General features: G+C 49.9%; 11 protein-coding genes across 11 annotated transcripts; 4 read left to right on the top strand and 7 right to left on the bottom strand.

The window, feature by feature from the left end:
* Positions 1–25: 25 nt before the first annotated feature.
* Positions 26–4607, bottom strand: EURHEDRAFT_409956 (uncharacterized protein). Its single transcript, XM_040781246.1, has 3 exons — positions 3894–4607; positions 1386–3045; positions 26–1336 (listed from the first exon to the last, which is right to left on the bottom strand). The coding sequence occupies exons 1-3, from the start codon at positions 4321–4323 to the stop codon at positions 325–327; spliced, it is 3102 nt and encodes a 1033-aa protein (XP_040641417.1). The 5' UTR covers positions 4324–4607; the 3' UTR covers positions 26–324.
* A 339-nt stretch (positions 4608–4946) lies between these two features.
* EURHEDRAFT_303714 (uncharacterized protein) lies at positions 4947–6506 on the bottom strand. Its single transcript, XM_040778283.1, has 2 exons — positions 6020–6506; positions 4947–5969 (listed from the first exon to the last, which is right to left on the bottom strand). Exons 1-2 carry the CDS (start codon positions 6268–6270, stop codon positions 4952–4954), a joined length of 1269 nt encoding a protein of 422 aa, XP_040641416.1. The 5' UTR covers positions 6271–6506; the 3' UTR covers positions 4947–4951.
* Positions 6507–9256: 2750 nt separating this feature from the next.
* Positions 9257–10773, bottom strand: EURHEDRAFT_513566 (battenin family protein; the record flags this gene model as incomplete). Its single annotated transcript, XM_040786184.1, has 3 exons — positions 9257–9764; positions 9822–10542; positions 10629–10773. 3 exons carry the CDS (start codon positions 10771–10773, stop codon positions 9257–9259), a joined length of 1374 nt encoding a protein of 457 aa, XP_040641415.1.
* A 330-nt stretch (positions 10774–11103) lies between these two features.
* On the bottom strand, positions 11104–12631 carry EURHEDRAFT_450105 (acetylornithine transaminase; the record flags this gene model as incomplete). Its single annotated transcript, XM_040783864.1, has 3 exons — positions 11104–12168; positions 12232–12465; positions 12527–12631. The coding sequence occupies 3 exons, from the start codon at positions 12629–12631 to the stop codon at positions 11104–11106; spliced, it is 1404 nt and encodes a 467-aa protein (XP_040641414.1).
* A 298-nt stretch (positions 12632–12929) lies between these two features.
* On the top strand, positions 12930–13322 carry EURHEDRAFT_513564 (succinate dehydrogenase assembly factor 4; the record flags this gene model as incomplete). The annotated part of the gene is made up of 1 exon (XM_040786183.1): positions 12930–13322. The coding sequence occupies one exon, from the start codon at positions 12930–12932 to the stop codon at positions 13320–13322; it is 393 nt and encodes a 130-aa protein (XP_040641413.1).
* Positions 13323–13718: 396 nt separating this feature from the next.
* Positions 13719–14861, bottom strand: EURHEDRAFT_450629 (hydroxymethylglutaryl-CoA lyase; the record flags this gene model as incomplete). Its single annotated transcript, XM_040783890.1, has 2 exons — positions 13719–14507; positions 14601–14861. The coding sequence occupies 2 exons, from the start codon at positions 14859–14861 to the stop codon at positions 13719–13721; spliced, it is 1050 nt and encodes a 349-aa protein (XP_040641412.1).
* Positions 14862–15098: 237 nt separating this feature from the next.
* dph1 (2-(3-amino-3-carboxypropyl)histidine synthase) lies at positions 15099–16464 on the top strand (the record flags this gene model as incomplete). Its single annotated transcript, XM_040783876.1, has 2 exons — positions 15099–15249; positions 15308–16464. The coding sequence occupies 2 exons, from the start codon at positions 15099–15101 to the stop codon at positions 16462–16464; spliced, it is 1308 nt and encodes a 435-aa protein (XP_040641411.1).
* An 84-nt stretch (positions 16465–16548) lies between these two features.
* On the bottom strand, positions 16549–19328 carry EURHEDRAFT_303732 (uncharacterized protein). The gene has a single exon (XM_040778284.1). It carries the CDS (start codon positions 19180–19182, stop codon positions 16633–16635), a length of 2550 nt encoding a protein of 849 aa, XP_040641410.1. The 5' UTR covers positions 19183–19328; the 3' UTR covers positions 16549–16632.
* A 1016-nt stretch (positions 19329–20344) lies between these two features.
* Positions 20345–21133, top strand: EURHEDRAFT_303675 (uncharacterized protein). Its single transcript, XM_040778282.1, has 2 exons — positions 20345–21058; positions 21126–21133. The coding sequence occupies exon 1, from the start codon at positions 20472–20474 to the stop codon at positions 20850–20852; it is 381 nt and encodes a 126-aa protein (XP_040641409.1). The 5' UTR covers positions 20345–20471; the 3' UTR covers positions 20853–21058; positions 21126–21133.
* On the top strand, positions 21012–21484 carry EURHEDRAFT_375541 (uncharacterized protein; the record flags this gene model as incomplete). The annotated part of the gene is made up of 3 exons (XM_040778752.1): positions 21012–21058; positions 21126–21215; positions 21289–21484. The coding sequence occupies 3 exons, from the start codon at positions 21012–21014 to the stop codon at positions 21482–21484; spliced, it is 333 nt and encodes a 110-aa protein (XP_040641408.1).
* A 4849-nt stretch (positions 21485–26333) lies between these two features.
* EURHEDRAFT_409949 (F1F0 ATP synthase subunit 5) lies at positions 26334–27584 on the bottom strand. The gene is made up of 4 exons (XM_040781245.1): positions 27327–27584; positions 26843–27160; positions 26696–26785; positions 26334–26643 (listed from the first exon to the last, which is right to left on the bottom strand). The coding sequence occupies exons 1-4, from the start codon at positions 27492–27494 to the stop codon at positions 26530–26532; spliced, it is 690 nt and encodes a 229-aa protein (XP_040641407.1). The 5' UTR covers positions 27495–27584; the 3' UTR covers positions 26334–26529.
* Between the last annotated feature and the right edge of the window lie 80 nt (positions 27585–27664).

Below are 27664 nucleotides of genomic sequence, written 5' to 3'. Positions count from 1 at the left end.
AAAAAAAAAAAAAAAAAAAAAAAAAAAAAAAAAAAAAAAAAAATAGAAAAAGAATCATAGAACAGCCAGCCATTACTGCTATAAACTTTCATTGGCAGACGTCATCTCCTTTCATCCGTTCCCGCTGCCCCGGATTGTACCATAGTAGCACTAGAATAGAGAAGCACCGTTAGATATCATATAGTATATCAACCAACAAGAACCTCCCATGAATAACAACCCATTGCACAACAACCCATTGCACGCGCCTTGCTAGCAAACAAAGTATCAAAACCAATGCATTAAGAACATTAAAGAAAGGGGTATAGCCCAACAAAAGTAGAATCATGAGACTGGCTGCACGGTAGACCGCTGTTCCTTGTTCATCCGCATCTTCGACCGCGCATCAACTTCTAAACCGTGATTGCGAAGGTCCTCCAGCTTAACCACTGCAGGCCCGGTGCAAATTTTTCCGGTCTGCATCAGGTTGCGCAGACGTTTCCGTCGTGCTTCGCCGCCACGCTCTTCGCCGCGCCCGGCACCTTCTTCAACCCAATCAACGCGCATGACCTGAAAGCTCACACCATCATGATTGCCATCCCAGGTCCGCGACTTGATGCCAAACAGCACACTTTGATCGTACTTGTCCAGCTTGGGGAGGACCAACAAGGTGATGTGGAGATCCTTGTCCGCGGGTGGCACCGGTGGAATCCGGGGTTGATTCGACCCGCGTTCTTCCTCCGATGGTGGCGGCGCATGCTGGTAGGTGTCTCTGATTTCCAGATCGAGGAAGCTCTCGTCCACATCTTCTCCCCAGGCGCCGCGGATGAATCCCGAGTGAATAGCAGCGGCAACGGGATCTGAGTCATCGGTGTAGACACCTGTTCCCCACAAAGCTCGGCGTGCACAAATCTCCTCGCGACGGGCCGCGTCGATCCTGTATCGAGGCACACGCACCGTAAACGTACAGTTCTCCTTGCCTTCAAACCGCGGGAGTGGCTGGGGCGTCGACGTGTATCCAAATTTGGCACTCTCCAACGGGGATTTGGTGGTTGGGACCCCAATACGTGGTGTGTATAGGGTCGAACCGAGGTGATGACGTGGAAGATGAGAAACGCTGGACCGTACGGACTCAATGTTTACCACGGTCCGAGGTTCACGCATAGGCGACAAGGTGTTGAGGGCAGGAGCTGATGTTCGGGAGGGGTGATGGTGGTGATGGTGATGGTGATGATGATGGTGGTGATGCGGATTTACTCCGGAGCTACCCTCTGCTGATACCGTCGACGCACGGTGGAAAGAGTTCATGGATGACATCGGCCGCCCCTCTTCTTCTGGCTTCCGGTGATGGTGGTGACTGAGAACAGTTAGCTTCGTCATTACAAGTAAAAAGGTAGAAAACATACTGATGATGGTGGTGGTGGGCATGTCGTCCTCGCCGACCACGTCCCGATAGGCCAGTCCGCAGGTCAACCATGTCACCTTCCACTGACTGAACTTCTTCCTCTCGCGACTTTCTTGATCGTCTGCCGGTGGTGGAACCAGGCCGAGAAATCTTAGCTTCATCGTTCGGGACATCGCCATTTGTGGATCGAGCGGTACCGCTATCTCGCTTGAAGGGACTCATGATAGGGGTGGAGTTTGTGCTTCCTGCTGTCGGGGCGGTAACACCACCGACACCACTTCCGATGCCGGAGAACACACGGCCCAAGTCATTCTTGATACTCGACTCCCCTCCAGGGCCTGAGGCACCTTGTACTGCTTGGGGCAGGGGCGAAGCGCGACCACGCTTTTCTGCACCAACTCCGAGGAGGTTGCGGTGGTGCATAAGTTCGTCACTTCCTTTGCGTCGGTCATCTGTGGGAGGTTGCGGCAGGGGTGATGGACCCGTAGATAAACCGGAGCTGAACAGTCGAGGCGGCTCAGTCTGTAGCTTGTGTAGATAAGGTGGTTGCTCGCTGGGTGGAGGCGTAGGCTGGGTTTGAGCGGATAGAGAAACAGGTCGCGAGCTACTTCCCGCCTGGGAACCCAATGACTTGGTGTAACTCTGAATCGCACCGAATCCGAAACCCGGACTATGTTCAGGTGCAGGGAAGCGCTTATTTTCTGGTGAAGGAGGTTGCGAGCGACCAAGTTCCCATGCCCCGGGCCCTTGCAGCCGGCCAAACGTCTCTCGATCTCCGTAAGCACTGTACCGGTGGCCTGATGATCGGGAAGCATCGAGCTCCTGCCCTATCGTTCTCTCTTTCTCCCGTTGCGCTAGTTCCTCCGAATGGCGGTCGGGATAGAGACTTCCAAATCGGCCATGCTCCGAGAATGGTGTCGGACGCGACTGAGCCGTGGCAAGGGCAGCTGCCGGAGCAGCAGCACCATCCCCCAAGGATAGTGTCGATCGTGAGAGTGGACTGTAGCCAGGACCACGTGTGAGGTGCTCGATCTGGGGCTGACTGTTGGGCCGGGGGATCGAGTCATTAAGACTCAAGCGACGCGACTCGTTGTAAGCAGTTTCTGCTGAAGAAATCGGGGGAGATGGTTGGGAGGAGCCAGGTTTGTCGGGATATTGTGAGGATGGCGGCGCACGAGACGACAGAGGGGTAAACTTTGACTGCTCTGTGATAGACGCCTGTGAGACACCCCCGGAACTCGACCGATATGGACGAGCTGGAGGGTGGTTTCTCGCAAACGACTTTTCGGGCGTCTGGGATCGCCGGAAGAACGGGTATTCGAGGGAGGTAGGCCTCGCCGGGGGAGACATGGCATTGGGATTCGCGGAAGGAGGAGCACTGGTATATGGAGAAGGAGAGGAGGAAACAGGAGGACGAGAGAAGGGGCCTACATCCCGAGGTGGCCGGTCAGCGTCCGAGCCAAGCATGGCGGATATTGACATGCTACTCCCGGGACGATGACCCGGGTTGCTGGGATGTTGCTCACGGGACAAGAAGGCAGTAGGAAGAGAGGGTGCATTCGCCGATTGTCCTCTGGATGTGGGGTAATGTTGGGGCGGGGATGGCGGCGGCATTTGGCGATTGCTCATGGCTGGCGGCGCGGAGGAATGATCGGTTGTGCCTGTGATGCGGATCGCGCGATCAGTGATCAGTCTTGTTGAAATCGCGCACCAGCGCACTAATTGGAGAACTGATGGAGACAAAGACGTGTAGACTCGAGAGACAGAGAAATAGAAAGAAACGAAGTAAAAAAAAAAAAAAAAAAGCAAAAGCAACGCAACTACTCTCGCGTATGGGGTATGCAGGGTACGGAGTAAGCACAAACAACAGACTGCGGTTCCTGCGCGATAGCATGAACGGGCCTGATATTGGCGAGCAACTCACCAGGAAACAGGGGACTGCCGGAGAGGTTGCCCAAAGACCTCCGACGTGAAGGATTGAGGGGGTGAGAAGGGGGAATCATGAGATAAGGAAACGCGTGAATGAGCAAGATGGAAGCTTGGAGAAAAAAGGAACAAAACAGGCGATGATTGCTGATGGGTCACGGGGCCTGCAGGCGGTGACCACAAACCCGTGACCCCGGGAGCTCATCCGATACTAGTCCAGAATAGGAATAGTCTTCCCGAGCTGTCTCTCGGCAGTCGATCTTGAGTGCAGAACAGATGATGTAAACAGGGAAGTAGTTGGGTAGTAGTGAGAGAATGTGTGTATGAGAGAGAGAGCGTGAGAGTGTGTCTAGCTGAGTTTGCATATACTCAAGGGCAGAAAAGAGGACAATGTGCAAGGTCTGACGTGGTGCTGCAGGTGCTCGATCGCTGCCCATCATTTATGCAACCGTTGGGCCCCAATCCCGGCATGTCCCCATCGCGCGCGGCAAGGACAGCGCAAAGACGGACGAGTCCAAAACATAAAGAAAAGATGGAAAAAAAAAAAAAAAGAAAGAAAGAAAGAAAGATAGCTGTATCTTACCTTCACTATACGCTGTATTCAAGCCCCTGTTTTCAAAAAATCCCCGCTGATTCTGGCTCTGGTTCTGCCCCTGCGACCCATGGTTCACATGCGGTAAATGATAACCGCTTGAACCACCCATCAACAATGGTGACGGCTGAGAGTATGGAGGCGATGGCGGAATACTGACAGATGCAGATGCAGACGACACAGGAAGAGGCGCAGAAGTATATGGTTGTGTAGGTTCGTAGATCACCGGACGAGATTCACGATATCCGTAAGGCGCATAGGCAGTCGACTGAGCAGGAAGAGCAGGAGAGGGGGGAGGGAGGCTATATGAACCGCTGGGAGGAAGAACAGGAGGATTCGCTGGTGTGCGAGGAGGCGGCCGAACAAATATCGACGAGTCCGGTCGCGGCGGCAGTTGTGAGTGTGGATGATGAAATTCCATCATAGTCGTAGTAATGATGATGGATTAGAGCAAGTGAGAATGTTCGTGTGATGTTGGGTGGTTGGTGTTGGATTCTGAGCTGACAGAAGCTGGAGACCGTTGACACGCACAAAGAAATGGCGGTGGAAAAGAGCTGTTGGGCAGAGCTCCAAACACTTCAGTCGCGCGTGATCAGATCCTGATACTGAAGCGGGCTTCGGTAAACAGAGGAAAGTAAGAGGAAGAAACAGATGAATTCAAGAGCAATCAGTGCACTATAAAGACATCATTAGTGCCCGTTCAGCAAACGGGAAGAGAAGGATGTAAAGAAAAAAAGAAGAAAAAAAAAGCGACGGTGAATGAGTGGAAAATGCAGGCCGAGATCCAACGCCATCCTACAACCAATCACAACCTGGCATCAGCAGGTGATCGGCTGGAGCAGCGGGGGAAGTGGGTCTGATAGCACTTTTCCTATTCTGGTAGTGTGTATGGCTGATTAAACCGTGTTTGGTTCCCTTGCTCACTGTACGCAGCAAGGACCATGCAATTTCTACAGGTTGGGAAAAGAAATTATACATGAATCATATCTTATTTATACTTCGGTTCGTAGTTATGTACAATACAATAAACATGACATAGGAAAACCCATTTAGTCGCTGGTTGGACGATACGTGAACCACCGCTGCCACCAGGCTCGATGGTACGCCGCCTGCCAATCCACGTCAATCATATCCACTCCCTCCCGGACCAGAGTCCGCCAGATATAGTCGCTCAGTCGCCCCCGGCCTTGCGGAACTCCTTCGTATCGCACCCGAAGACCGCGTCGGTGGGCTGCTTGCACCTGAGCCCGGATGAGGGCGATCTGTTGCGGCGAGAACCGGCCCCGTCGCGGGAATCCAACAGATTCACTGAAGGTGGCTGTGGCACTGTAGATGGTTGAGAAGGGAGCCTCGGCGGAGAGGCCTTTCTTGGGCTCCAAGATGTTGGTCGGGAGCGTGTTGGGCTTAGGGGGCCCCCGGTGAGTGAGCTTCCAAGGGTCGTAGTCCTTCATGGTGAGCTCGTTCAGTGAGGCATCAAAGAAGATCTCGTCGTATTCCGCGTCGTGACCGGCCCGAACGTGATGTTCTCCCTGGCCCGTGACTACCACCGTCACCGGTCCTGGAATCACCTCAGACCCATTCATCCGGGTCAGGTAGCCACCTTGTCGTAGCCCATACAGATGGGAGTCTAGCTCAGAAAGCGCAGCGTGCTGCCACGTCTTGAACTCGAGCACCAGAACAAAGCTTTGGGAGGGGTCCTCGAACAGCCCGGGCTGGACTTGAGGGTCCTTGGAGGCATTGCGCTTCGCATCCAGTTTCTTCTGAAGAGGGTCGAAATACAGACTTCGCAGTGTGTACTTCGTGTCCAGGTCTGTAAAGGAGCTTCCCACGAGGAGATCGGTACCATGGAGCCAGAGATCCACCTTGGCACCCGTGCAACCAGCTGCGATCGCGTACTGAGCAGCGTCGCGGCTGCGGGGGTTATATGAGAGACAGTGACTGGGTCGGTTGGTGGTGAATTCAGAGGGCCATTGTGGAACGGGGAGTCGGTCGTCTACTGCGCCTTCTTTGGGCAGCATATATGTGAAGACTGTAGGTAGGAGGGCGAGGAATTGGATGGTGATAATTCTGTACTTGTTAGTTTTGCATAGTCGATATTCAAAGGCAATGGAACACACAGAAAGATGGCCACCACACACACCAGTCGGAACGTCCGTCCGAACTTCAGGGCCTCCGCCGATCGCCATAATCCCGGACAACATTCGGTCGGATATGATCGCAGCGGGTGGTCCTCTCCCATCCATCGTTCATAGTCATCACCGTATTCATCGTAGTCGGTATTGGCGTAAAGAGGGACATCGTCAAAGTCTTGGCTGTAGTGAATGTTCTCTTCGTCGTATTTCTCCTGTATGGGTTCTAGCGACGCCATCTTGTGTAGTCCTCCGCGTCGCACAACGGGTATAGGTAGTGATAGTAAATCAAAGAAAGTCAAGATGAAAAATTATGAATGCACAAGATCAGTTAAACTGCAGGACTCCGCAGTTTAAATAAACCAACGTCCAGCAAGGCACTTTGTGAGGCCCCCGGGGGAAGCACGCAATAGAGATGGGGCGATGGCTCAGCCCGAGGTCATCACCGCATAGTCCAAGTGGCTTGAAGTCAATCACTTTATTTGAACTGAGTCAAATGAGACTTGAACCGAATTAGAAAAGGAAAAATTAACAACAAAAAAGAGCCTCATACGGACACTGAACAAAAACTCTTTTCAGTCAGCCTTGCATTGCAGTTTGCACTGCCGGATTAGGGGGCCAAATTATGGAGCTGTTGGGTCGCGATAATCGGGTTGATCATTTCATGTCTCGGCTTTAGTACTAAATAGTACTGGGACTGACCGCTAGGCGCATTTGCAAAATGAGCAATCGAGCAGACAAGGATAGTTAGCCGTACAGATGTCTACATTGGATCTTCACTCCGAGACACTACCATTAAGAGACCGGACACTATCCAAGCACTTGTGTAACTGTCATTTGTACTGGCTCGTTTAGTGTTGGCTTTAATTGGCTGTGCAATGCACAACTTTACATAACATGCATTAATCGATGCATCCTGCATTTACTCCAGATGTTCTGTACAAATGCAGCCACTCAAGAGACAGACTTCTCCGTAATTTGGGTAGGAATATATGCTTGCTTTTAGACTATCAGCACTTGACAAGTCACCCTCGTATCCGCATACAATAACCGAACTAAGTGCCCAAAGTGCCGCAATGGTGCTTAATACCTCGTATTTGATGCAGGGCAACAAAGCTTGTGCTTTGAGTCAAATGATAAGACACCCCACCGACAGTAAGCAGTCCACATTTATGTAGTTGCTTATTCAATTGCATTATTATGCTAATTGGTGCATTTGGTATTGCCCTTCTAGCGGGCCTCGGTGCCGAATGTCCGAACAGATCGGGTGTACCCACCAAAGAATAAGCTTACCAAAAACGGTTAGCCAAGCCAGCGTGTACCTTAAATCACTAACGTAATCGGACAGCGAGCTGGCGGTCGGTTTACCATCACCAAAAAGCGCTCGCGTATTCGACTGTCAACGAATTGAAGATTTATTCTCAGTACTATACAACATGGATTCGTTATCTAAAGAGAAGAGAATGCAGCTAGCTGTTGAAGCTTTTGATAAAGGTCTTTTTATATCAAAAGCAAAGTGCAAATGCTTTTGATGTTGCGCCTAGCACCTTCAAAACGTGTCTTAATGGGGTCAAACCTCGTGGCAAGATAGAAGCCAATTCAAGGAAGCTTTCTGATACAGAGGAGTTGACTCTGAAGAAATGGATTCTAGACATGGATTCTCGTGACTTTCTTCTTACTATTGCCAGCGTACGTCGTCTTGCTGAGCTTCTTCTTGCTGCAAAAATGAAGCCATCTAAAGACCCTTTCCTCAGTGATAGATGGATGAATTGATATACTCAACGACATCACCAAGATATCCGGTCAAAATTCACCATCAAATATGATTACCAACGTGCAAAATGCGAGGATCCAAAGGTTATAAAGCCATGGTTTGAAGTGGTCCAAAATACCATACAAAAGTATGGGATCCTCGAACAGGATATCTATAATATGGATGAAATCGGCTTTCAAATGGGAATAGCTTCAACTGCAAAGGTAGTCTGTGGCCATGAGGTTAGAAGGTCTCATGCAAGATCAGTCCAGCCAGGCAATAAAGAATGGGTGACCTCTATAGTCACTACTAATGCTGCTGGTACTGTTCTACCACCCCAGATTATCTTTGCTGGAAAGATACACCAAGCACCATGGTATGAAGCTATTCCCAAGGACTATCGGATTAGTATGAGTGAGAATGGTTGGACGAACCATGATCTTGGCTTTGAATGGCTTCAAGAAGTCTTTGAAAAGCATACTGCTTCACAGACTGCTGTTCAATACCGTCTCCTAATTCTTGATGGCCATTCCAGCCATGCAACTCTTGAATTTGACCAGTTCTGTACATCAAAGAAAATAATTCCTCTATATATGCCTCCACATTCCTCAGATAAGCTTCAACCGCTTGATGTGAGCTGTTTTGGGCCATTAAAGCAGTACTATGGCCAGCAGATCCGTGAAGCTATTCAAAATGGATATGAAACAATTGATAAAAGAGACTTCTTATGGCACTATGAGCACATACACAAGCGATCTTTTTCTAAAGCAAATATACTCAGTGGCTTTAGATCAACAGGTCTGATTCCTTTGCAGCCAGAAAGGGTCCTTTCAAAGCTTCGAATTCAGCTAAAAACACCAACACCTCCATCTTCTTCGCACTCCGATTCTTCCTCTCGTTATCTTGGTCAAACGCCAGCAAATCTATACCAGCTGGATCACCAGAAGAAGGAATTCCAAGCACTTCAAGATCAAGGATTATCATCATTTGTTGCAGAGGGAATGCTTGAAAAGGCTATAAAAGGTGCAGAGGTTGCAATGCAAAATGCTGTTCTGCTTCAACAAGAAATCCGCCAGCTTCGTACAGCAGATAAGCGTAAAAGGGATAAGAAGAAGACCCCATGACGCTTTATCCAAGAAGGAGGCAGTTTGACTGGTCAAGAAGGTCAAGATAAAACTCAAGAAAGAGAGAGAACAACAGCAAATCATGCAGCAGCTTCAACTTCAATCTCTACACGCCGGCTACCACGCTGCAGCAATTGCAATAAAGAAGGCCATAATCGGTTGAGATGTCCAGACAAATTGACCACCTAGAATAATATAATGTACTGTATTTGTATGGCATTAAAAAGCTTCAATTTGTTGACTTAGTCGAATACGCGAGCGCGTTTTGGTAATGGTGGCGGACCGCCGCCAGCTCGCTGTCCGATTACGTTATATGCTCTGTACTCATCGTCTACTAAAACTAAACTGCTACGTCCTTTGACAGTAATCCCTCCCATGCGCGACCTGCCAATCACAAAGCCACACCTCGAATGCCATACCAATAAACCCGGCAATACAAATACCACCTGAGTCACTGACAGTAGTTGCTCCAAGGGAAAACTCGCGATCCTCCGGTGGAACCCGATCACCAATTTCTGCAAAAGTATTGACGTATACTAGACCACCAAGAAGGCCCTCCCAGAAAATGATCATGAAGACAAGGTACACGCTGGGAATGAAGTCAAACAATGCGTGGAGAGTCAGCAGCACCAAGTTGACGACCTGGAGGATAGACGGGAAGTACAGATTGTGAATTCGGAAAAACGGTGTTGATGAGCGGGAAATAAAAACGCCAACTTGGTAGATAGCGTTATATGCCGGATAGAAGGCACGGAAGCGCGAGAATGGAGACTCTTTGAGCGGAAATAGTAGCGTTGGCGAGACACCTTGGTTGATAGTATATTCGGCAACGTAGACCAATAGAAGCGGAAGCATACTAGACGTAGTCAATATTAAAATCCAGGGGAGCACAGGCCAAGAGAAAAGTACTCACAATGGAAAGAAGAGCCCCTTCACACGTTGCAGATTGGCCTTGATGTTCTGCCATCCCAATTTTCCACTATCCGCTGAATGTATCGACGAACCGAGAAGTCCTTCGCGCTCGTTCAGGATTGCATTCCGATCGTCATCACCAATACGCTCCTCATCGACCCCATCCCCTTCGCCAACTGCCTGATAACCGGCTCGCAAAGGTGCAATACGCAACGGACCCTGTGGCAAAATCATAAAAAAGCTCACCAACATAACAGCCGGCAAACAAGCCGACGCTAAAAGCGTAGATTTCACACTCAACCCCAACGATGTCGTCGCAAGCGCATAAGTCCCAGCCCCCACCAACCCAGCAGCACCAGTCCCACTACCCCAGGAAGCCAAACTAAAGTGTCCATAGAAATGCGTCAAGCCGAGAAAACTCAGTTCCCCACCTCCGCTAGACAAACTAGCCAAAACGATACCCGCTAGCTTGGTTGAGATTGATCCGCCATCGGTATAATCCGGCGTCAGCGCAACAAGCAGCATGCCTATCGCGGAAAGACCAACAAATATCATGATTCGCGTCGAGTATGGAACCACATGGATGAAGTATGGAGCGATAAGCTTCGTTCCGAACGAGGGGATGACATCTGCGAGTAGGACAACGCCTTTGGGAACGCCGGGGCCGACTAGGTCCAGTGCGGCGGATAAGATGATCACATAGAGGACATTGTTTATCAGACCTGCGCAGGAAGACCAAAGGCAATATATCGGTTAGAAGCTGTGATTTGGATTGAAGTGTCGAGCTGAATGGGCGATCAGTTCTTACCAAACAGCCAGAAAGTGATGCAAACGCGCGGGTCTGCGCCACTGAAGATGGCTTTGAAGCGCTCACGGAATCGAGCCCATGAGCTAGATGGAGCGCCGGGGAGAGGTAACATGGGTGCTTCCTCTGTGTCTGATGTTGGAGGCATGCCAATGCGGAGATTGATGATGTAGTCGCAGGTGACGAGAGATAAGTACGCAAAGTTACAACTGGCAGAAAGGCGCTTATTTATATAGGATCATCGGTCTAAGTAAAGAAGGAAAATGCGTCACGATCCACAGCGACACATCATTTTATCACTGCTGAGCATCTCGAACAATTGGAGGAAGGAAGACGAATGAATGCGGCCGTCGATAAACGGCAGTTGGGCTCGTGACCACTGCTGACAGCTGATGCCTGGATGCCTGAATAATAAATCACATGCTTTTTGATTTAAATAAACCCGAAAAAAATGCATAATCTTTCATTGTACATGCAATTACGACTTAAAAACCGCCTCAAAAGCCTCTCCCAGGATCTTCAATCCTTGCTTTATCTGCTCCTCCCCGATGTTCAGAGGAGGAACGAATCGCAAGCAGCCGTCACCAGCAGTAATGACAAGAAGCCCCCTCTCACGAGCAGCACCAATAATCTCGCCTGCCTTGGCACTGTATTCCTTGTTGAGCTGGAGACCAAGGATGAGACCCCGACCGCGGATTTCCGAGATGACCTCGGGGAACTTGTTCTGCAGCTCCTGGAAGCCCAGAACAAACTTGGCGGAGCTCACCTCGACAGCGTTCTGCGTCACCGGAGATGCGAGGCGCTGGACGATGTGGTGAGCGACACGGCAGGCCAACGGGTTACCACCAAAAGTGGTGCCGTGGTCGCCGGTCTTGATGTGCTCGCCAACCGACTTGCCAGAGATGATGGTCGCGCCAATGGGAACACCGTTACCAAGAGCCTTGGCGGAGGTGAGGATGTCGGGATGTGCTGCCTGGCCAGAGGCAAGCGCCAAAGAAGGGTGGGCATGAGCCCAGAGAGTACCAGTCCGAGAAAGACCACACTGAATCTCATCAAAGATCAGGACGGCACCGACCTCATCACAGCGCTTGCGCAAAGCAATCAGGAACTCGGGGGTAGCCATGTTGATACCACCCTCACCCTGGATAGGCTCCACAATCACACCACACGTCTTCTCCGTAACAAGTGACTGGATCTGCGCGACATCATTATAATTGCCGTACTTGAAACCCGGAATCATAGGAGCGAACGGAGTCTGGTATTTGGGGTTTGGGGTTGCGGACAGAGCGCCCATGGTACGGCCATGGAACGAGTTGTGGAAAGAAACGAGTTCATGCTTCTCGCCCGAGGGCTCAAGGGAGCGGCCGACCTTGCGGGCGAACTTGATCGCAGCTTCGTTGGCTTCGGTTCCCGAGTTGGAAATGAACACCTGCGATGCGTCACGCATAGCACCGGAGTCGACAGTGGTCTGGATCAAGAGCTCGCTGAGGGCACCGGTCCAGTAATTGTGGTACAAGTTCGAGGCGTGGATGAGGGTCTCAGCCTAGGTCATTCTTCCATTAGTAACGAGAAACAACGGCTTGCGACAGTTTGAACGTAGACGCACCTGCTCAGCGATGACCTGCGAAATCTCTGGGTCGCAGTGACCAAGCGAATTGACGGCAATACCAGCAGTCAGGTCCAGATATCGCCTGTTCTCCATATCCCACAGATAGCATCCCTGTCCCTTCATCATCACGGGAAGCGGACGGACGTAGGTAGGCACCATGAAGGGAGCGCGTTGGTTAACCAAAGCCGCTGTCGCCGAATTGGCTGATGGGTCGGCGTTGGGCAATGCATCCTGTAGATTCATCACCGTTAGCATTGTCCAGAATATACAAGTCGCCTTGGAAGGAACTCACCTTGGCCTGTGTCGAGGCAAAACGGCGCTGAAGAGGTGATTCAATTGCAGGAACGAGCTTCCTGGCGAGAGGAACCCGCCGCGAAGCCAAACGCATAGCAGCCATTGTAACTGGACAACAATAGACGGACAAATAAAAGAAAAGGGATTGAAAAGAGAGAGAATATCAAGAGAAAAGAAGCTCTTTAAAAAGTAGCAGACCCCCAAAATGTACCAAGAAAGCCCGCGTGGGATACAATCAAAAGGACGGGCTGAGAAAAAGCCCGCGATATCGGGGCTTCGACCGCTTATCCTTATCGGGATAACTGAGTCATCTTACTCTCCCCATCCATCTCCCGCCACTTCACTACCACTCAGTTTCAACTTCATACATACCTAATCTCTTGAACGAAAGGATTACGACCATGGCACTATTCCTCACATTCCCTCGCGCTCTCACCTCCTTTATCGCATCGCGATCCTTCCTTATTCGCCCGCTATCCACCTCTCCGATCCTCTCCGCCGACAAACCGTTCGCATTCAAGAGTGGCCCGGCACCCCCAAAACTTCCCAAGGAAGAGCAGGAAATTTTCGAAGACCTTCAGCGAAAGTCCACCGGTGCATTCAGCACCCCGCAAGTCAACCAGTCACCTGCTTCCGAGGCCCAGTCCCACCCTGATGCGCCCGTTGGCGTGAAGCCGGAATTCGAGGGCGAAAAGAACCCGAAGACGGGTGAGGTTGGAGGTCCGAAGAACGAGCCGTTGAGATGGGGTTCTGATGGGGATTGGAGCTATGGGGGACGGGTTACGGACTTTTGAGCTAGCGTCCACTGCTGGCTCTCCGGGCTGAGCTGATGCTCAACAGAGCCTGTTGGGATATTGTTTTGGCATAATATGGCGTTGGTTATGATCGCATAATTGTTTGGAGCGCAGCTTAGTGGTCCTGATACTGCTGCCTGAGCTGTGGTGAATGCAGGTGGTCTACTTGATGTATATACGCAAAATGAGGTATTGTATGATAATAGAGGATCGGCAGTGTGTTGTGACGAAAAGAATGGACAATTGCATAGAATATGATTAATCGTACATGCACGCTTAGTAAGGGTAAGGTGTCAACCATCAACAGAAAACATTCCATTCGACACCATTCGAGATCATGGAAAATGACGAACGAAAAGATTAACATTCCTCAATGTTGTATGTGCAATCTCACCCTTAAAGCCGTGCAAACGTCGCCTTACCAGCCCGGCTCTCATTGAATCGCCCCAGCTTTTCGCTAATCCACGATCCAATTTTCGACATTTCCTCCAAGTTAATACCGGTATGCATACCAAGACCATGAAGGGTATGGATAAGATCCTCGGTCGACACATTCCCAGTCGCACCCTTAGAATAGGGACAGCCCCCAAGACCACCGACACTACTGTCAAAGATCCGAATCCCATTCTCCAACCCAACAATCGTGTTAACCAGTGCCTGGCCATATGTGTCATGGAAATGAAGCGCAAGATCATTATTCGCAATACCGGCCGCCTTCAGAGCGCGCAAGAGCTCGGCCGTACGAGGGGCGGTTCCCATCCCCGTGGTATCAGCAACAGACACCTCGTCAGCCCCCATCTCAAGAAGCGAAGCGGTGACATCGGCCACCTTGGTTGGCGACACATCAGGTCCTTCATATGGACAGCCCAGTGCGACAGAGACATATCCACGGACTCTGATGTTTTTGGTTTTTGCTAGTGAGATAACAGGTCGGAAGCGCTCTAATGACTCCTCAATTGTGCAATTCGTATTTGCTTTGGAAAACGCTTCCGTTGCTGCCGCGAAGACGGAGACTTCTGTGGAGGCAGTAGATTTGGGTGGTATGTCCGATGCATTTGCTTCCATGACTTTTATGAGATTCTCAAGCCCCTTGACATTGGGGACGAGGTAGTTGTATGCAATCGCTGTTTGCGACTCTGGCGGCGATCGTAGGAGTTGTTCACAGATCTCTGCCGTGCTAGCCATCTATACGCGCAAAAATCAGTTGGTAGGTCATTATAATCTCTCTCTTTCCCTCCTCCGTCTACGTAAATAGTGAATGTAGTCAGTACATCGTACCTGTGGCACCCACTTCGCAGGCACAAAAGAACCAGCCTCAATGGTAGTCATGCCCGTTCTCGCCAGCTTCCTAATAAGCTCCAACTTGGTTTCCATGGGTATCGTCTTCTTCTCGTTCTGCAATCCATCTCGCGGGCCTACTTCGACGATGCGAACATGGTCCGAGGTTAACCGCGACTCTGTCGCATAGTGACGTGGAGCTAGAGCTCGAGGGAGAGCTCGGAGAGGGGTAAATGGTCTCAATCGCGGACGGAGTAGCATCTTGTTTAGAAATAAAAGAGTAAGAGCACACGAAGAGGGAAATTTAGATTGTCCGAGACAGCACCCGCCTCTATGAGCTGATCTACTCTGATGTCAAGCCGAGAAAATGCGGGGGAGCGATAAAGGCACATGACTGCTGAGTCAGCGATCCGAAATTCTTATCATCCCACCTGAATTTTATTGTCTGCAAAAAGAGCGATAGCAATTGAGGTCATCAATACAACCCAGAAATCCAAGATGAGTGGTTCAACAGCCCCAGAGACAGACAACAACCACAACCACAACCTGCGTCAACCCAAGAAGCGCTTCGTCGGAAGACGAACCGCAGAAGCGCAGGCGCAACAAAATGGATCCCAGAATGATGTCGAAACCACCACCGTCCAGAAGGGTAAATCACCTCACCTCAAAGCTATCTACCAGAGGACCTCCCTGCTAACACCGTACAGCCACACCCCGGCGAACACCAAGAACCTTAAACCAAGTACCCCCCGAAATTCTCAACGACCCCGACATCAACTCCGCAATCACCCTCCTCCCAAAAAACTACTCCTTCGAAATCCACAAAACAATTCACCGCATCCGCACCCTCGGCGCAAAGCGCATTGCCCTCCAATTCCCAGAAGGTCTTCTCATCTTCGCAACGACCATCTCAGATATCCTCACACAATTCTGCCCCGGCACAGAAACATTGATCATGGGCGACGTGACCTACGGCGCATGCTGTATCGACGATTACACCGCGCGAGCTCTAGGCTGCGATTTACTGGTGCACTACGCGCACTCCTGCTTAATCCCTGTCGACGTTACTAAGATCAAAACGCTATACATCTTCGTCGACATCTCCATCGACACAAGCCACCTCCTCGCAACACTAGAACGCAACTTCCAAGCCCCCAAGACAATCGCAACAGTAGGAACCATCCAGTTCAACGCAACTCTGCACGGCCTGAAACCTGTCCTCGAGCGCGCGGGCTACAAAGTCATCATCCCACAGATCACGCCGCTCTCAAAAGGTGAGATTCTGGGGTGTACGAGTCCGACGCTGTCGAAGGATGAGATCGATTTGTTGCTGTATTTGGGTGATGGCCGGTTCCATCTTGAGTCTGCGATGATTCATAATCCGGCTATTCCGGCGTATCGGTATGATCCATATTCGCGAACTCTTTCCCGAGAGACGTACTATCATGATGAAATGCACACGCTCCGCCGGGACGCTATTGGATCCGCCAAGTCCGCAAAGAAATGGGGTATTATCCTCGGTGCCCTAGGACGGCAGGGAAACCCCAATACTATGGCCATAATCGAGAACCATCTCAACGAGCGAGGGATTCCCTTCGTCAACCTATTGCTCAGTGAGATCTTCCCTGGGAAACTCGCGTCAATGCCCGATGTCGAGTGTTGGGTGCAGATTGCTTGTCCACGGTTGAGCATTGATTGGGGGTATGCGTTTCCGAAACCATTGCTAACGCCGTATGAGGCGTTGGTTGCGTTGGGAGTGAGGGAGAGTTGGGATAAAGCGAATAATGGAGTTTATCCGATGGACTTTTATGCGAAGGATGGGCTGGGAAGGACGAGGCCGGAGCAGGCGGTTCGGGCTGCTTGATGGGAATTTTAGGTTACGGAAAAAAAAAAAAAAAGTGTCATGTCGTTATGTTTTTTAGACATCATGGGAACAGGAGTTGGTTGGTCTTCAATGTCTGTCCGCATAATACAACAGTGAATAGACAATATTACTACATAAGATCTTAACTCGTCACAAAGCCCGACATGGTCATGGTTCCTTCGCATCATCCACACCGTCCGGGTTATTAGGGTCACTCGCTCTGCGAAGCGAAAGGATGCTCTTGCTGGCCAATTCATCCGCGGTCCGTTCCGCTGCACGCCATCGGGTGACCGCCTGCTCAACATCTTCAAACATCTCCACGGTATCTTTAATAATGCCTCCTTCATCTGCTTCAGGAACCTGGGTGCTTTCTCTAGATCCACTCTCGCTAATCATGGGAAACCCCGGACCAAACCCGCGTTCAGGAACCGGGTTGAACATGATGGCGTTCGCGAACATGCGGATCAACTCCTTCTCAAGCTGAGCTGAATTGACCACCGCCTTTGGAGGGATGACATCCTCTGTCTTGGGTAACATAAGCACTGCATTCTTTGAAGGCGTCCCCGACGGAGCTGGCGACTCCCCGTCTGCGGCAGGCGTACTGGCAGCTTCTGTAGCAGCGTTTACAGCCTTGCTTCCCTGATGGATCAAGGACTTGATCGATTTTAGGTCCTGCGGCCGGTATATGAGATCTCGATAGCCTGGCGCATCTCGTTCCGTCAATGGCTTGGTGAAGATTGAGGCGTGCTTGTGCATCGTGACATCGTTCATGATGGGCGCTCCGGTTCTCGGAAAGTTACGTGCGCTCAAGACGTACTGGCCAGCCTGCGACGAGTCCAGGCGACTAATTTCGGCGTGGAAACTCTCCAGTTCTCCTGGCTCACTCGTATCACGCTTGCGTTTGGGGCGACCTCTTCCTAAACGCTCATCTTGAGATTTCCGTCCAGCAATACCACGTGGCTCTGCCTCGACAGCATCTGGCACACCCGCTGGGGTGCTGGGCATCTCATGCTTAACTTTGACCTGTGATACGGATCTCGAACGCCCCCGGCTCCTTGACGACGGTGTGCTCTCATCACGCCTCTTTCGGCCAGATAGTGTGAACCTTTCTGTCTTGGTTGCCTTCTTGTCTTCTACTGGCCGCGTTCTCCGACGGTGTGCTGGTTCCGAAAACTCGGGTGACGGCGCCCTTTCACTGATTGGACTCACATCCTCTGGTCGCGGCCGGTCAGGCGACCCGGGAGACTGTAGGATGCTCAAACGGGGAGGTCTCTTCCAGGGCGTGGCGGAGCCAGATGTATCAATTGATAGTCGGTGTTGGTGGAAACTGCGCGAGTCTGAAAATGAAGCAGCGCGGGGTGTCTCGAAACCACCAAGGGGGCCAGTAAGAGGCGTTTGAACTTGGGTACGAGGTCCGGGTGTTGTCGGTAATGCTGGCGAAAAGATTCGTGGATACGGTTTCCCAGGTTCGGTCTGTGGTATTTGCTGAAGGGGTGTTGGAACTGGTCTTCTAGCAGCATTTGTGTTCGGATACTGAGGAGTTCCATGGGGAGGGAAGGGAGTTTGCGGCGTATGAGTAGGCGCGTTCAGCGGCCATTGTTGAAAGCCAGATGCGGGTTGAGGGGGGAGTTGGGAAGGAGCTCTGGCGTGTGTAGCAGTAGGGGTACTCTGTTGAGCGGTTTTTTGTGGGGTTGGAGTAGGAACAGAAGGGGTTGCGAAAGTGGCGCCTGGCACATTTAATCCATTGGGGCCTTGCACGGCTGGTGCCGCAGGCTGAGATGGGTTGGTGCTGGCTCCTGGGGGAATATGAGATGTGGGAGGTAATTGATTCGGAGGATTGCGAGGTGTAATAGCAGGCGGTTGGGGTGGAACAGGTGATTTCCCATTGATATGCGGTGCTGGAGGCGGATGAACCGTTTGCGCATGCGAAACAGGCTGCGGCGGCTGCGGTAGTTGTTGCAACTGTGGCACCGGATCCGGCAAAGGCTGGCCTTGTTGGGGCTGTTGTACAGATGGTCGCTGCGCGGTAGACGGTTCCTGGGCCGATGGATGTCGTTGGGGGATGTTCGGCTGTCTGGGCTGTGGTGGTAATTGGGGTGATTGCTGCTGTTCGATATGAGTGGTCGGAATTTGTCCTGGGACTTCCACAACCGGTCGTTGGACTTGTTTCTCTTCCTCTTTGACATCCACATCCATCGGCTCCGGACCACCAGCGGGCACTTGGGCCTGAGGCGGCTGAACGGGGACCGGCGGAGATTGCTGTTCCTCCCTGTGTATCCGCTCAATGTCATCTCTGATCTCCCGGTAGCGCTTTTCCTCCTGCCTGATCTCCCTCGTAACAAGCTCCTTGTACTTGGCGTAGAGGTGTGCGACTAGTTCGGGGACTATGTAGGAATGGCGTGCGACGCCATCTACCAAACCATCTGGTCGAGGACTGGAGATCTTGCGCTTCTTAAGGTTTGTGGAGGGGTCGGTAGCGTGACCATTTGGCCCGGTCGCAGCGGTCTCCAGGCCATCCTGCATCAAGGTCGTATAGAGGTCCTCGAGAGCCTCCGGAGATAGACGGTCGGCATCGTAAGCAACATTCTGGCGAACAAAAGGGTTATTGCGGAGAAGATCGGAGATGGAGATGAAATTGGAAGGACACGAATCGTGAGAAGCGAGGGACTGGAAGAAGAGGAGCGATTCAAAAGGCGTGTACGCCGACAGAGGAGGCATCCCCCATTGCCCGCCCGGTCGGCCACTGGGGGAAGAGAGCTTGGGGATGGGGGCCACGGTGAGGAATTTGGTTATATCAAAAAAGGGAAATTTGGACGGTTTCAAAATATGGAGATGCAAAAGAGACAAATTAATGGGCGATGTAAATTAAAGCCAAAAAAAAAAAATAAATAAAAAATAAAAGGGTCGGAGATCTAAAGGCGCAAAGTGGTTTGCATAACCAGAGAGACCAACTGCGCAGAAACAGGTCTGGGAAGACGGAGAAATGGCCAAAAAGACGCGTCGAAAAAGGTCAAATGAAACGGTATTGGTAGGGAGAAAGAGAAATCGAGAAATGAAAGCGCTGGCAGGACGCAAGTGATGGCGACAACGCGATTAACGGGGGAAGCAGCGATGGGGATCTCTCATTCGCCTTGCTGGTCTCTCCCCGAAAGAATCCGCAGAAAATGAGAACATCACGTGATGGTGTTGCTGGTAACAGTATTACGTTGTAAGTTACAGGATGTTGCACAGCAGATGACGCGTGCCACGTGACCGTAGATCATGGTTGCTGGGGCATTCACTAGAGATACATACGAAGGACTAAAAGGAGTATGAGTATTAGAGAAGAATCGGTAAATGCACATGAGTGTGAGGGCACTACTGCATTGGAACTTCCCAAACTATGAACTACAATATTGCCCCAGTGTGGAAGGGCCCACCGGGAGAGCATCGCAATCACACTGGGGTCAGGTACCAATCTCCCTACTCCGGAGTATATCGGACACAGCATATGCCAGTTTGTCGTGAGCTTACGGCAATGCAATGCGATGCTAGATGGGATATTCTCCGGCGATGCACTGGTCAGTTAATTCACATTCAATGTTGAACACAGTGGTTGTACTCTGTATAGTTACTTGTATGTACATGGTACAGAGAGTATTTGGATGCTCGATCATATCGGTCCCTGAACCCCACGGCGTCAGGGGTAGAATCGCATTCGCTCCCCCTTTCCACCCTCATTTCTGCTCTCTTTTGCTGTCTTGTTTTGGATAGACGCATTATTGCCACGGGATCTGGCGAATCGGGTCTGATACTACACTTGAAACGATATAACGGTCAATATAACACCAGGTGTATACTTCGGGGTATACTATAGTACTATAGAATACTCTGTAGACACTCTCCAGACTACTAGACTCTGTATACAATGAATCAAAAGAATAATCTCCTTGCAGCGGGGATCTGCTGATAATAATAAGAGTCATATTAAAATAATCAAAAGATAGAGGGGACTATAGACTGGGCTAATGAACCCAACTCCTATACTGGACTATTACTGCTATTTTGTACAGCCGTTGACATTTTGCCTCTCATTATTTCGCTCATTTCGGGTCTTTCTTCACTTTCTTTTCTCAGACAAAGGCCGATATCAAACAAACCCCTGGCTCCTGCTCTGTCTCTGTTCTTTGCTGCTGTTGGTGCTCCTTTCTGTCTCCGATCGGAGCTATCGTCTCTCCGTCTGTCCATCCAACAACGCCAACTACGGTCTTTCCTCTCACAACTTTCTTCCTCCTTTTTATTCCTCTTCTCGAATCCTTTCCTCGCTTTATTCCATCCAACTTCCTCTCAGACAACCATCAGTTCTACAATTGACTGGCGATCTCGCATATTGTGATTCACTCCGTTGACCCTCCCTGGCCGCCTCCCCTTTTTGTTTACCCCTCAGCAGGCGCAACAACGACTTCTCCGTCAACTCTTCTCCGAATCCTTCGCCCTCGATCAATCACGCTTCAACTACCTCTTCCCGCGAACAAAACACAGACAAGTCCACACAGAAATCCAGCAAAATGTCGGAAGCAGATCAAGAGTGGAAGCCCAGTGGCCGTCCTACATCGTTAGTCTCCCCTTCCCCATCTCTCCGATCGCTCAGGAACAAGCGCAACTAATCAAAGACATGGCAGGACCATGGCCCAGGCCTTCTCAGCATCCCTTGACAGCGCCTTCTCGCTGGATTCCGATGTCTCTCATCTTTCGCAGACCATCGACCAAAAGTAAGTCGTTCGCAAAGTCGTATTTCGTATAGATGATGGATGGTTGGCTAACATGGTGCTTTCCCCCGTCTAGGAGACAGCAGATGATGATCCAGAACCGCGAATTGGAAGAATTGCAGCAGAGAATCCGGGAGGCCGAAGAGCGATTAAAAGCTCGCGAATCCGGCGCTGTGGAAGACAATTCGAAGAACACCGGACAGCGTGATGGCGAATCTCGTCCCGCAGGTGAGATACATTCCATTTACACGTCCCAGGGTGGGAGGAAATAGCTTTTTTTTTTTTTAACACTATCTAGGAAACCCTTTTTCAGCCTCTCGCCGATTATTCGGCAGAGACGAGCAACGAGGCCCCCAGGGTACTACCACTAATTCTTCATGATTACGAGTCTGGCTGGTTGGTTGGCAGCCCGTGTATGCATATAGAAAAACGGTTACGCTTGGGAATGGGGACTTCGACAGGATGAGACGTCTTTTTATCTTCTTTTTTACCACCACTTATCACGGCTGCCAACCATCACCATGACGAGATAAAACATCACCGCCGTTATAAACATATGTTTTTTATTACCTTTATTATCACATACCAGGGCGGACGCGGATATGGTTTGGAGCAATCGGTTCTATTGGTTGGTTTGATTACTTTCTTCTGCTTTTTTTTTTTTAAAAAAACTTTTTCGTCCCCGTTATTGTCATGCTGAGTCGCGTCGATCGTGCGCCAGATGGTCTCGGGTCCTTTTCTTTTTGTTTTACCATTGTGATCTCTGCTCAACCACCGCTGCGAGTTTCTCGGTGACTGCGAGGCAATTGTGTTTGAAGTCACCGCGTGACGATTCTACTGGACCGGAACCCATCCTTGGTTGTGGAGTGTAATAAATAATTTGTCATAGCATTATCAGCGTCATTGTTTGCAATACTTGGTTGAATTTAATAGGGTTTATTATTAGATTGAATGCATGCCCTTGAGTATCGAAGATACAATATTTGAATTGTTTGAACAAATTATACCTGAATATCTGCGAACTGCCTTTGACTACTCGTCTGCAAGCATCTGCAAGGTGTTTTAGAATGGGACGAATAGACTGTCGACTGCGTGGGGTTGAATGGGCTTGCTCCATGGTTCCTGGAGCGAGACACCAATCTGAGGATGCGGTATTTCACCTCCAAACCTGGCAATAGAAGCAAACACTGGGATCCAGAAAGCTGAAACAATCTCCTTTTTCTCAATATCCTCCAATAGATTGTAACTGAATCAGCAATGCTCACCACTGGACGATTAGGTCTGCGCGCATAAGACGATAAGTAAAAAGAAAAGAAAGGAAAAGAAAAGAAAAAGAAAAACTAAAAGTTCGTTCATTCTCGGGCTGAAAGTCATGTTCATTGGTCCGTAGTCGATATAGATAAATATACTCCGTACGTAGACAGGGCACGCTCCATGCTTGACCCGTGTAACGCCATAGTCAGCATAGCTTAATTTGACATCATGAAGCGTTTGCAGAATCTGTCGATAGCCGCGTGAATTGTCTTAGTCACTGCGCTCAGGCTTTTTACTAGCATTACCAGGTGTTTTGGGGTGGTTCAGCTTGCGCGCGAGATCTCGGGAGGGGGATCTCGTCACAATAAGCCAGCCACATGATAGTCCCAATGTTAGTCGCAAACGCGATTCAGGAGGGAAAGTTTATTGAAGACACCGATGATAGTTTTCGTGTCGGGGCCTAGGAAACAAACAGACAGGCAGTCCCTGACCATAACCGAAAATGAGAATCTTAGCGTGCCGGTAGCATGATAAGGCTGTTTTGGCTAATTCATCTTGCCATCAATAGAGTATTCAATGGAAATATCCGTTGATGCTATTGTGCATGCGCCACAGACGAAGGCATGCTTCTTCCATATCTTTGTCGCGACTTGCAATTCCACGAGACAGGGGCTCAGAAGTAGACTGAACTCAAGTCTCGAGGTTTATCAGAAGCATCCACATTCGACTGCTTTGAATACAGAAATCCATTTGGTGATGGCTAACGTAGGTAGTAGATCATCACGACTCGGAAAACTCGCTACCAGGGCTTCCCCGATCCCGAAGAGACAACCCAAGGTACTTGGGAACGCAGTGGGCAGCTTTCACGGCAAATGGACATACCACATCCCCATACTGTAGCACTAAGTCGTGATTTCTTTTGGTTGGTTTGGACGTAAAGTCACACCTAAGGATGCACTAGACACGGTTGTCGTGGCAGATTTGCGTATGACAAGACATACCATCTCGAGCAACCTCTCTTCACTCTTGAATCCGAGGTCGCCAATTTGCGTGGTAGGCTCGTGATAACGCGCGTATCAACTGGCTAGTCTGAACATACTCCAAGTCCAGCGCATGCACAAGGGACGAGTCTTCGAAAGATCGCACTCATCGTACCGTGTTTCTGTCGTGGATCGTTAACAACTGCCCTTGTGATATACCCAATTGCCCCCATGACATACACATTCCGGGTCTTCGTGCTTTTCTCTCCACTTCATGGGTAGATACATTTTCCCAGAAAATCATTGCACTAAAACATCCTGAAGCAGAGCAGCAGCATGGACGGTTGCTGACGCTTTTCCTTGCAGAATGCTGTATCTTTATGACAGAAGATTTCATATGTTGTGACTATGTATTGTAGCTTGAAGTATATATCGACATTACCACTGTGACGGCGACAGGTGGCTAGGGTTCTGGATCATCCTGCCATATGCTCGTTGTCGTATTATGTACCGTAAGAGGCGGTACTGTAAAAGGCTCAAGCAAACACCGAATGTTATGGATATTTGCGGTGTCGTTTTCTCCGAATTATATCTTGCTTTTCTTTTTTTTCTTTTCTTTTTTTTTTATATTAGAAATTCCAAGTCTTAGTGTGTATATTTAAGACCAGTGAAGAAAACGAGCAATCCCTGAGCATAACTGAAGTAGGATAGCCCTAGTGGCCATACCAAGAGTACATCAGCCATTGATATGGAAGGTTTCAATTGCCCAGCGGAGCGCAAGTGCACGAGGCCACATTAGGTGATAGCAAATCTGGATGCAACATTTTTCATTGCTGTGCGTGTCCACGAATTTTTCATCAAGCCTGCAGTAGGTATAGCATGTCTGCTTGCTGGACAACGCCATAAATTTGTATGGAACATATTGTTCTATGTTTTATGTAAGTTTCGCCCATCGAACCTGCTCAACTCATCCACTACCGGCATCTTCTCGAGGGGAATGTGCAGCCTGGAGGCTCGGTAACGGATGTGAAACCATTGAACAACAATGTGATTGTTTAAGACGGTGGTCGTCGACGAAGGGGCAGAAACCAACGAGCCAGTGAAACGTCCAACCATCAAGCCCGGGGATGGAGAGTATGGGGCCATCAAGCCTTTGCCTATCTTCAGTGGCGTATACGCGTATTGTGAGAACAAAAAGTTTCTGCATCCACGGGGTCTAGTTGAAATGTCCCAGTAATGCGTTGCCTGTAGCAGACACCCCAAACTTAGATTTGGTCGCTGCAGCATAATCAAAATGGCCATCAGCGTATATTAAAGTAAAACCGCATGGACGGTTGCTGACGCCTCGCTTATTGGGTATTGTATATCAACAAAGCTCCCATCAACCAGACAAACACTGACCATGACATACAGATGCGTATGAAGAGGCTAGGATTACCTACGCAGCAATCCTCGCTTCTTGTAGGTATTAGAAATTGGGCTGTGTGTCCTTATCATCATCTGCCAGTTCATTTTTAGAGCCTCACATTTCTCAGTTGGCGGACGGTCGACCAAACTCAAGGTTTATGGGGTATAGGATATAATTCTCAGTGCTCACTCGACAGGTTATTTGGTGGAATTTGTCCGATTTACATGTCTCCTGCGGCTTTCGCTAGGGTATGTCCAATTCTGGGTAACGCAACAAGCATGTCGCTATCTTGTCCCATGCCTGATAGTAACTCGGCTGTGCTGAGAGATCCATGGTTTGCAACTGTCAAGTCTGAGTGTTCATAATTGCCGCCAATGTAGACAACTTCGCTTGGCTGACAAGTGTCTTAACATAGGGATTGATCAGAGAAACTTCCATAAGCCATTCTCTGTTGGAACTGATATATAGAGTCTTTCAGGGGCACGAAAATAATCGATGTTATGTTTCATAACACGTAGAATCTTTTAAGAGACATGTGGCGGTTTTGATATGAACCGTCCCAGTCGTATGTAAAACCGGAGTTGACGAATATGCTCATCCAATTCTAGACCATAAGCCCGGATCAGTGTGACTGGCGGTTTTCGAGCGATTTCCCACGATAGTATAAAATGAAATCGAACGAGATCTCACAGTCGAAAGAGCGGTTTTCGAAAAGTGCATGTGCCATGCACCATGAACGCCGGCGAAATGTCACATAGGTCCGATTTTGAGTGGACCCCATGGTGCCCGCAGTCTGAGTTCTCAAAATAACGGTCATGAACCGTAATTCAGTTGGCATAAGGGTCCCTATTCGCAAAGTTCATTCCAGGTGCTTCTTGATGTGGCCATGTATCATAATAATACTGCTAACATGATTCTGTTGCTCGTTGTCTGTTAAATGTTTGAGGTCTTTGTCCTCACTTTGGATAAAGCATCATGATTCAAGGCAAGATTGAAGGCGTTAGGATGCCAGAGGTTTCTGGCATTTAACAGGCATTCTGAACTCTTAAGAGATGGATCTGGATGTTTTTGACACGCTCGCCTGCTTAGATGACGAAATGAGAAGAGTTCAAATATGTGCAATTGATTGGGAAAGCAATTATCAGAAATTGCAAGGAAGGTATCACTATACCATCATACCCCCAATTAAAACGAAGCCGACTTACCACAGAGCTGTAGTTACGGTCGCCATAAATTCAGCCTGTGGGACAATTCGTCGTGTTTCATCCTGATTCGGAATGAACTCAAAAAGGAGTTCAGTCTCAGGCAAGGATATCCTAGAGGTTTTCTGTCTCAGCACTAGAGACCACTTTCTCTGAACGTGGCTTATGGGGAACTGCGTTATTTGCTTTGCTGTACGGCATGTAACACTGGGCGTGGGGAAGATGTAAGAGGTAGGAAGAAAGTCCAAGGAAAGAAATTGGAATATACTGTTAAGCTCGGGGAGTAGTAGAAGTACATTCACTGTTTTCTCGGCTTCTTAAGAGTATTATGTATAGCTGAGATATCCCGGGTCTTGGTAACACGAACAGAAAATCCATTTAGAAGTAATCTATATCCATCATTCAAAAGCACCGTGACAACTCAAGGTGCCGGCTTAATTTGATAAATAATAAGTCGGTACATAAAATCTAATTTACACAGCATCCGTAAGAGCCTTGTTGAGCTTGGCGACCTTGGCAGAAACGCTGAGGTCGATGGTACGGTCGCCAACCTCGACGATGATACCGCCAATGAGGTCAGGGTTAACCTGCAGGGGTTAGCATCAACTTTTCACATAGGGGGAGATTGGAAGGACATACGCTGGTGACAACCTTGAGCTTCTTGCCCTGGCTGTACTCAGACTTGGTGACGGCCTTCTCCAGACGAGAGATGGTCTTGTTGTCGAGGTCCTACATTCATTAGCTTCCACACCCTTAAGCCTCACAAACTGCGCATAAAAGACATACCTGAGCACTGGTGATATTCAACTCAAGCTCACCACGGTGCGCACCCATAAGAGTACCGAACTTCTCGCAAACACCCTCAAGAGCACCCAACCGGTTGTTCTCGGCAAGAGTGTTGAGGAAGTTTTTCAGGATGTCACCCTTATCAGAGCCGCCGGCGAGCTTCTGCAGCTCGTTAACGACCTCCTGCTTGTCGGCGGTCGTGAGGGTCGGGGCGCCGATGATGGTGGTGAGCTTGCGGTCGTTCTTGAGGGTCTGGCCGAGGGAGGCGAGGGCCTTGGCGACCTGGTCGAGGGCGGAGGACTTGGCGGAGGCAGTGTACTGTTTATCAATTGCGTTAGCGTTTGGTGCTGTTTTGGGGTGATTTTTTTGTTGATGCGATTGGATTTTCCGATTTTTTAAAGGTCGGATCAACGGAGAGCTGTAACTGCAGCCACAGAGCTCAGGTATTTCGAGGAATGGGAGGCAGAGATAGAAAGATTCGTACCAAAGCAGTGGCATAGGTACCGTCAACACCGAAGAGGGCCACGGGAGGCCTGACTTCCTGGGCCGGGGTAGCGTAGGACCTCAGGCCGTTGACGGCGGCAGTGCGAGGGACGGAGAACTGCTGGGCCGTGGCACGCAGGCCAGCGCGGGCAAATCGAGCGGGGAACATGATGATGGCCGAGTGAATTGTACCGAACGAAACGAGCCTCGAGGGGAGGGAGCGAAGAGAAAGACCGAATGGGAAAAGGCGAGGTCGGAGGGGAAGAGATGCAATGGCGCGGCGGTGATGAAGCGACGTCCAACTTCTCCCGATCCGGTCACGTGAGTTCCCGCACACGC

Source organism: Aspergillus ruber (assembly GCF_000600275.1).
Source record: "Aspergillus ruber CBS 135680 unplaced genomic scaffold scaffold00005, whole genome shotgun sequence".
NCBI classification, from domain to species: domain Eukaryota; kingdom Fungi; phylum Ascomycota; class Eurotiomycetes; order Eurotiales; family Aspergillaceae; genus Aspergillus; species Aspergillus ruber.
The sequence above is the reverse complement of the archived record's forward strand: the minus strand, read 5'-3'. Positions and strand labels throughout refer to the sequence as shown.

Excerpts from the sequence above, each read along its gene's own strand:
- EURHEDRAFT_303675 (XM_040778282.1), top strand. The coding sequence starts at position 20,472 with ATGAACCCAACTCCTATACTGGACTATTACTGCTATTTTGTACAGCCG.
- EURHEDRAFT_409949 (XM_040781245.1), bottom strand. The coding sequence starts at position 27,494 with ATGTTCCCCGCTCGATTTGCCCGCGCTGGCCTGCGTGCCACGGCCCAG. Across the intron at positions 26,786-26,842 it reads TGAATATCACCAGTGCTCAG|GACCTCGACAACAAGACCAT; the intron begins GTATGTCTTTTA and ends TAATGAATGTAG. Across the intron at positions 26,644-26,695 it reads AGCTCAAGGTTGTCACCAGC|GTTAACCCTGACCTCATTGG; the intron begins GTATGTCCTTCC and ends TAACCCCTGCAG.
- EURHEDRAFT_409956 (XM_040781246.1), bottom strand. The coding sequence starts at position 4,323 with ATGGAATTTCATCATCCACACTCACAACTGCCGCCGCGACCGGACTCG. Across the intron at positions 3,046-3,893 it reads GAATACAGCGTATAGTGAAG|GCACAACCGATCATTCCTCC; the intron begins GTAAGATACAGC and ends TCCGCATCACAG. Across the intron at positions 1,337-1,385 it reads GCCCACCACCACCATCATCA|TCACCACCATCACCGGAAGC; the intron begins GTATGTTTTCTA and ends AACTGTTCTCAG.
- EURHEDRAFT_303714 (XM_040778283.1), bottom strand. The coding sequence starts at position 6,270 with ATGGCGTCGCTAGAACCCATACAGGAGAAATACGACGAAGAGAACATT. Across the intron at positions 5,970-6,019 it reads TGTGTGGTGGCCATCTTTCT|AATTATCACCATCCAATTCC; the intron begins GTGTGTTCCATT and ends TAACAAGTACAG.
- EURHEDRAFT_303732 (XM_040778284.1), bottom strand. The coding sequence starts at position 19,182 with ATGCCTCCTCTGTCGGCGTACACGCCTTTTGAATCGCTCCTCTTCTTC.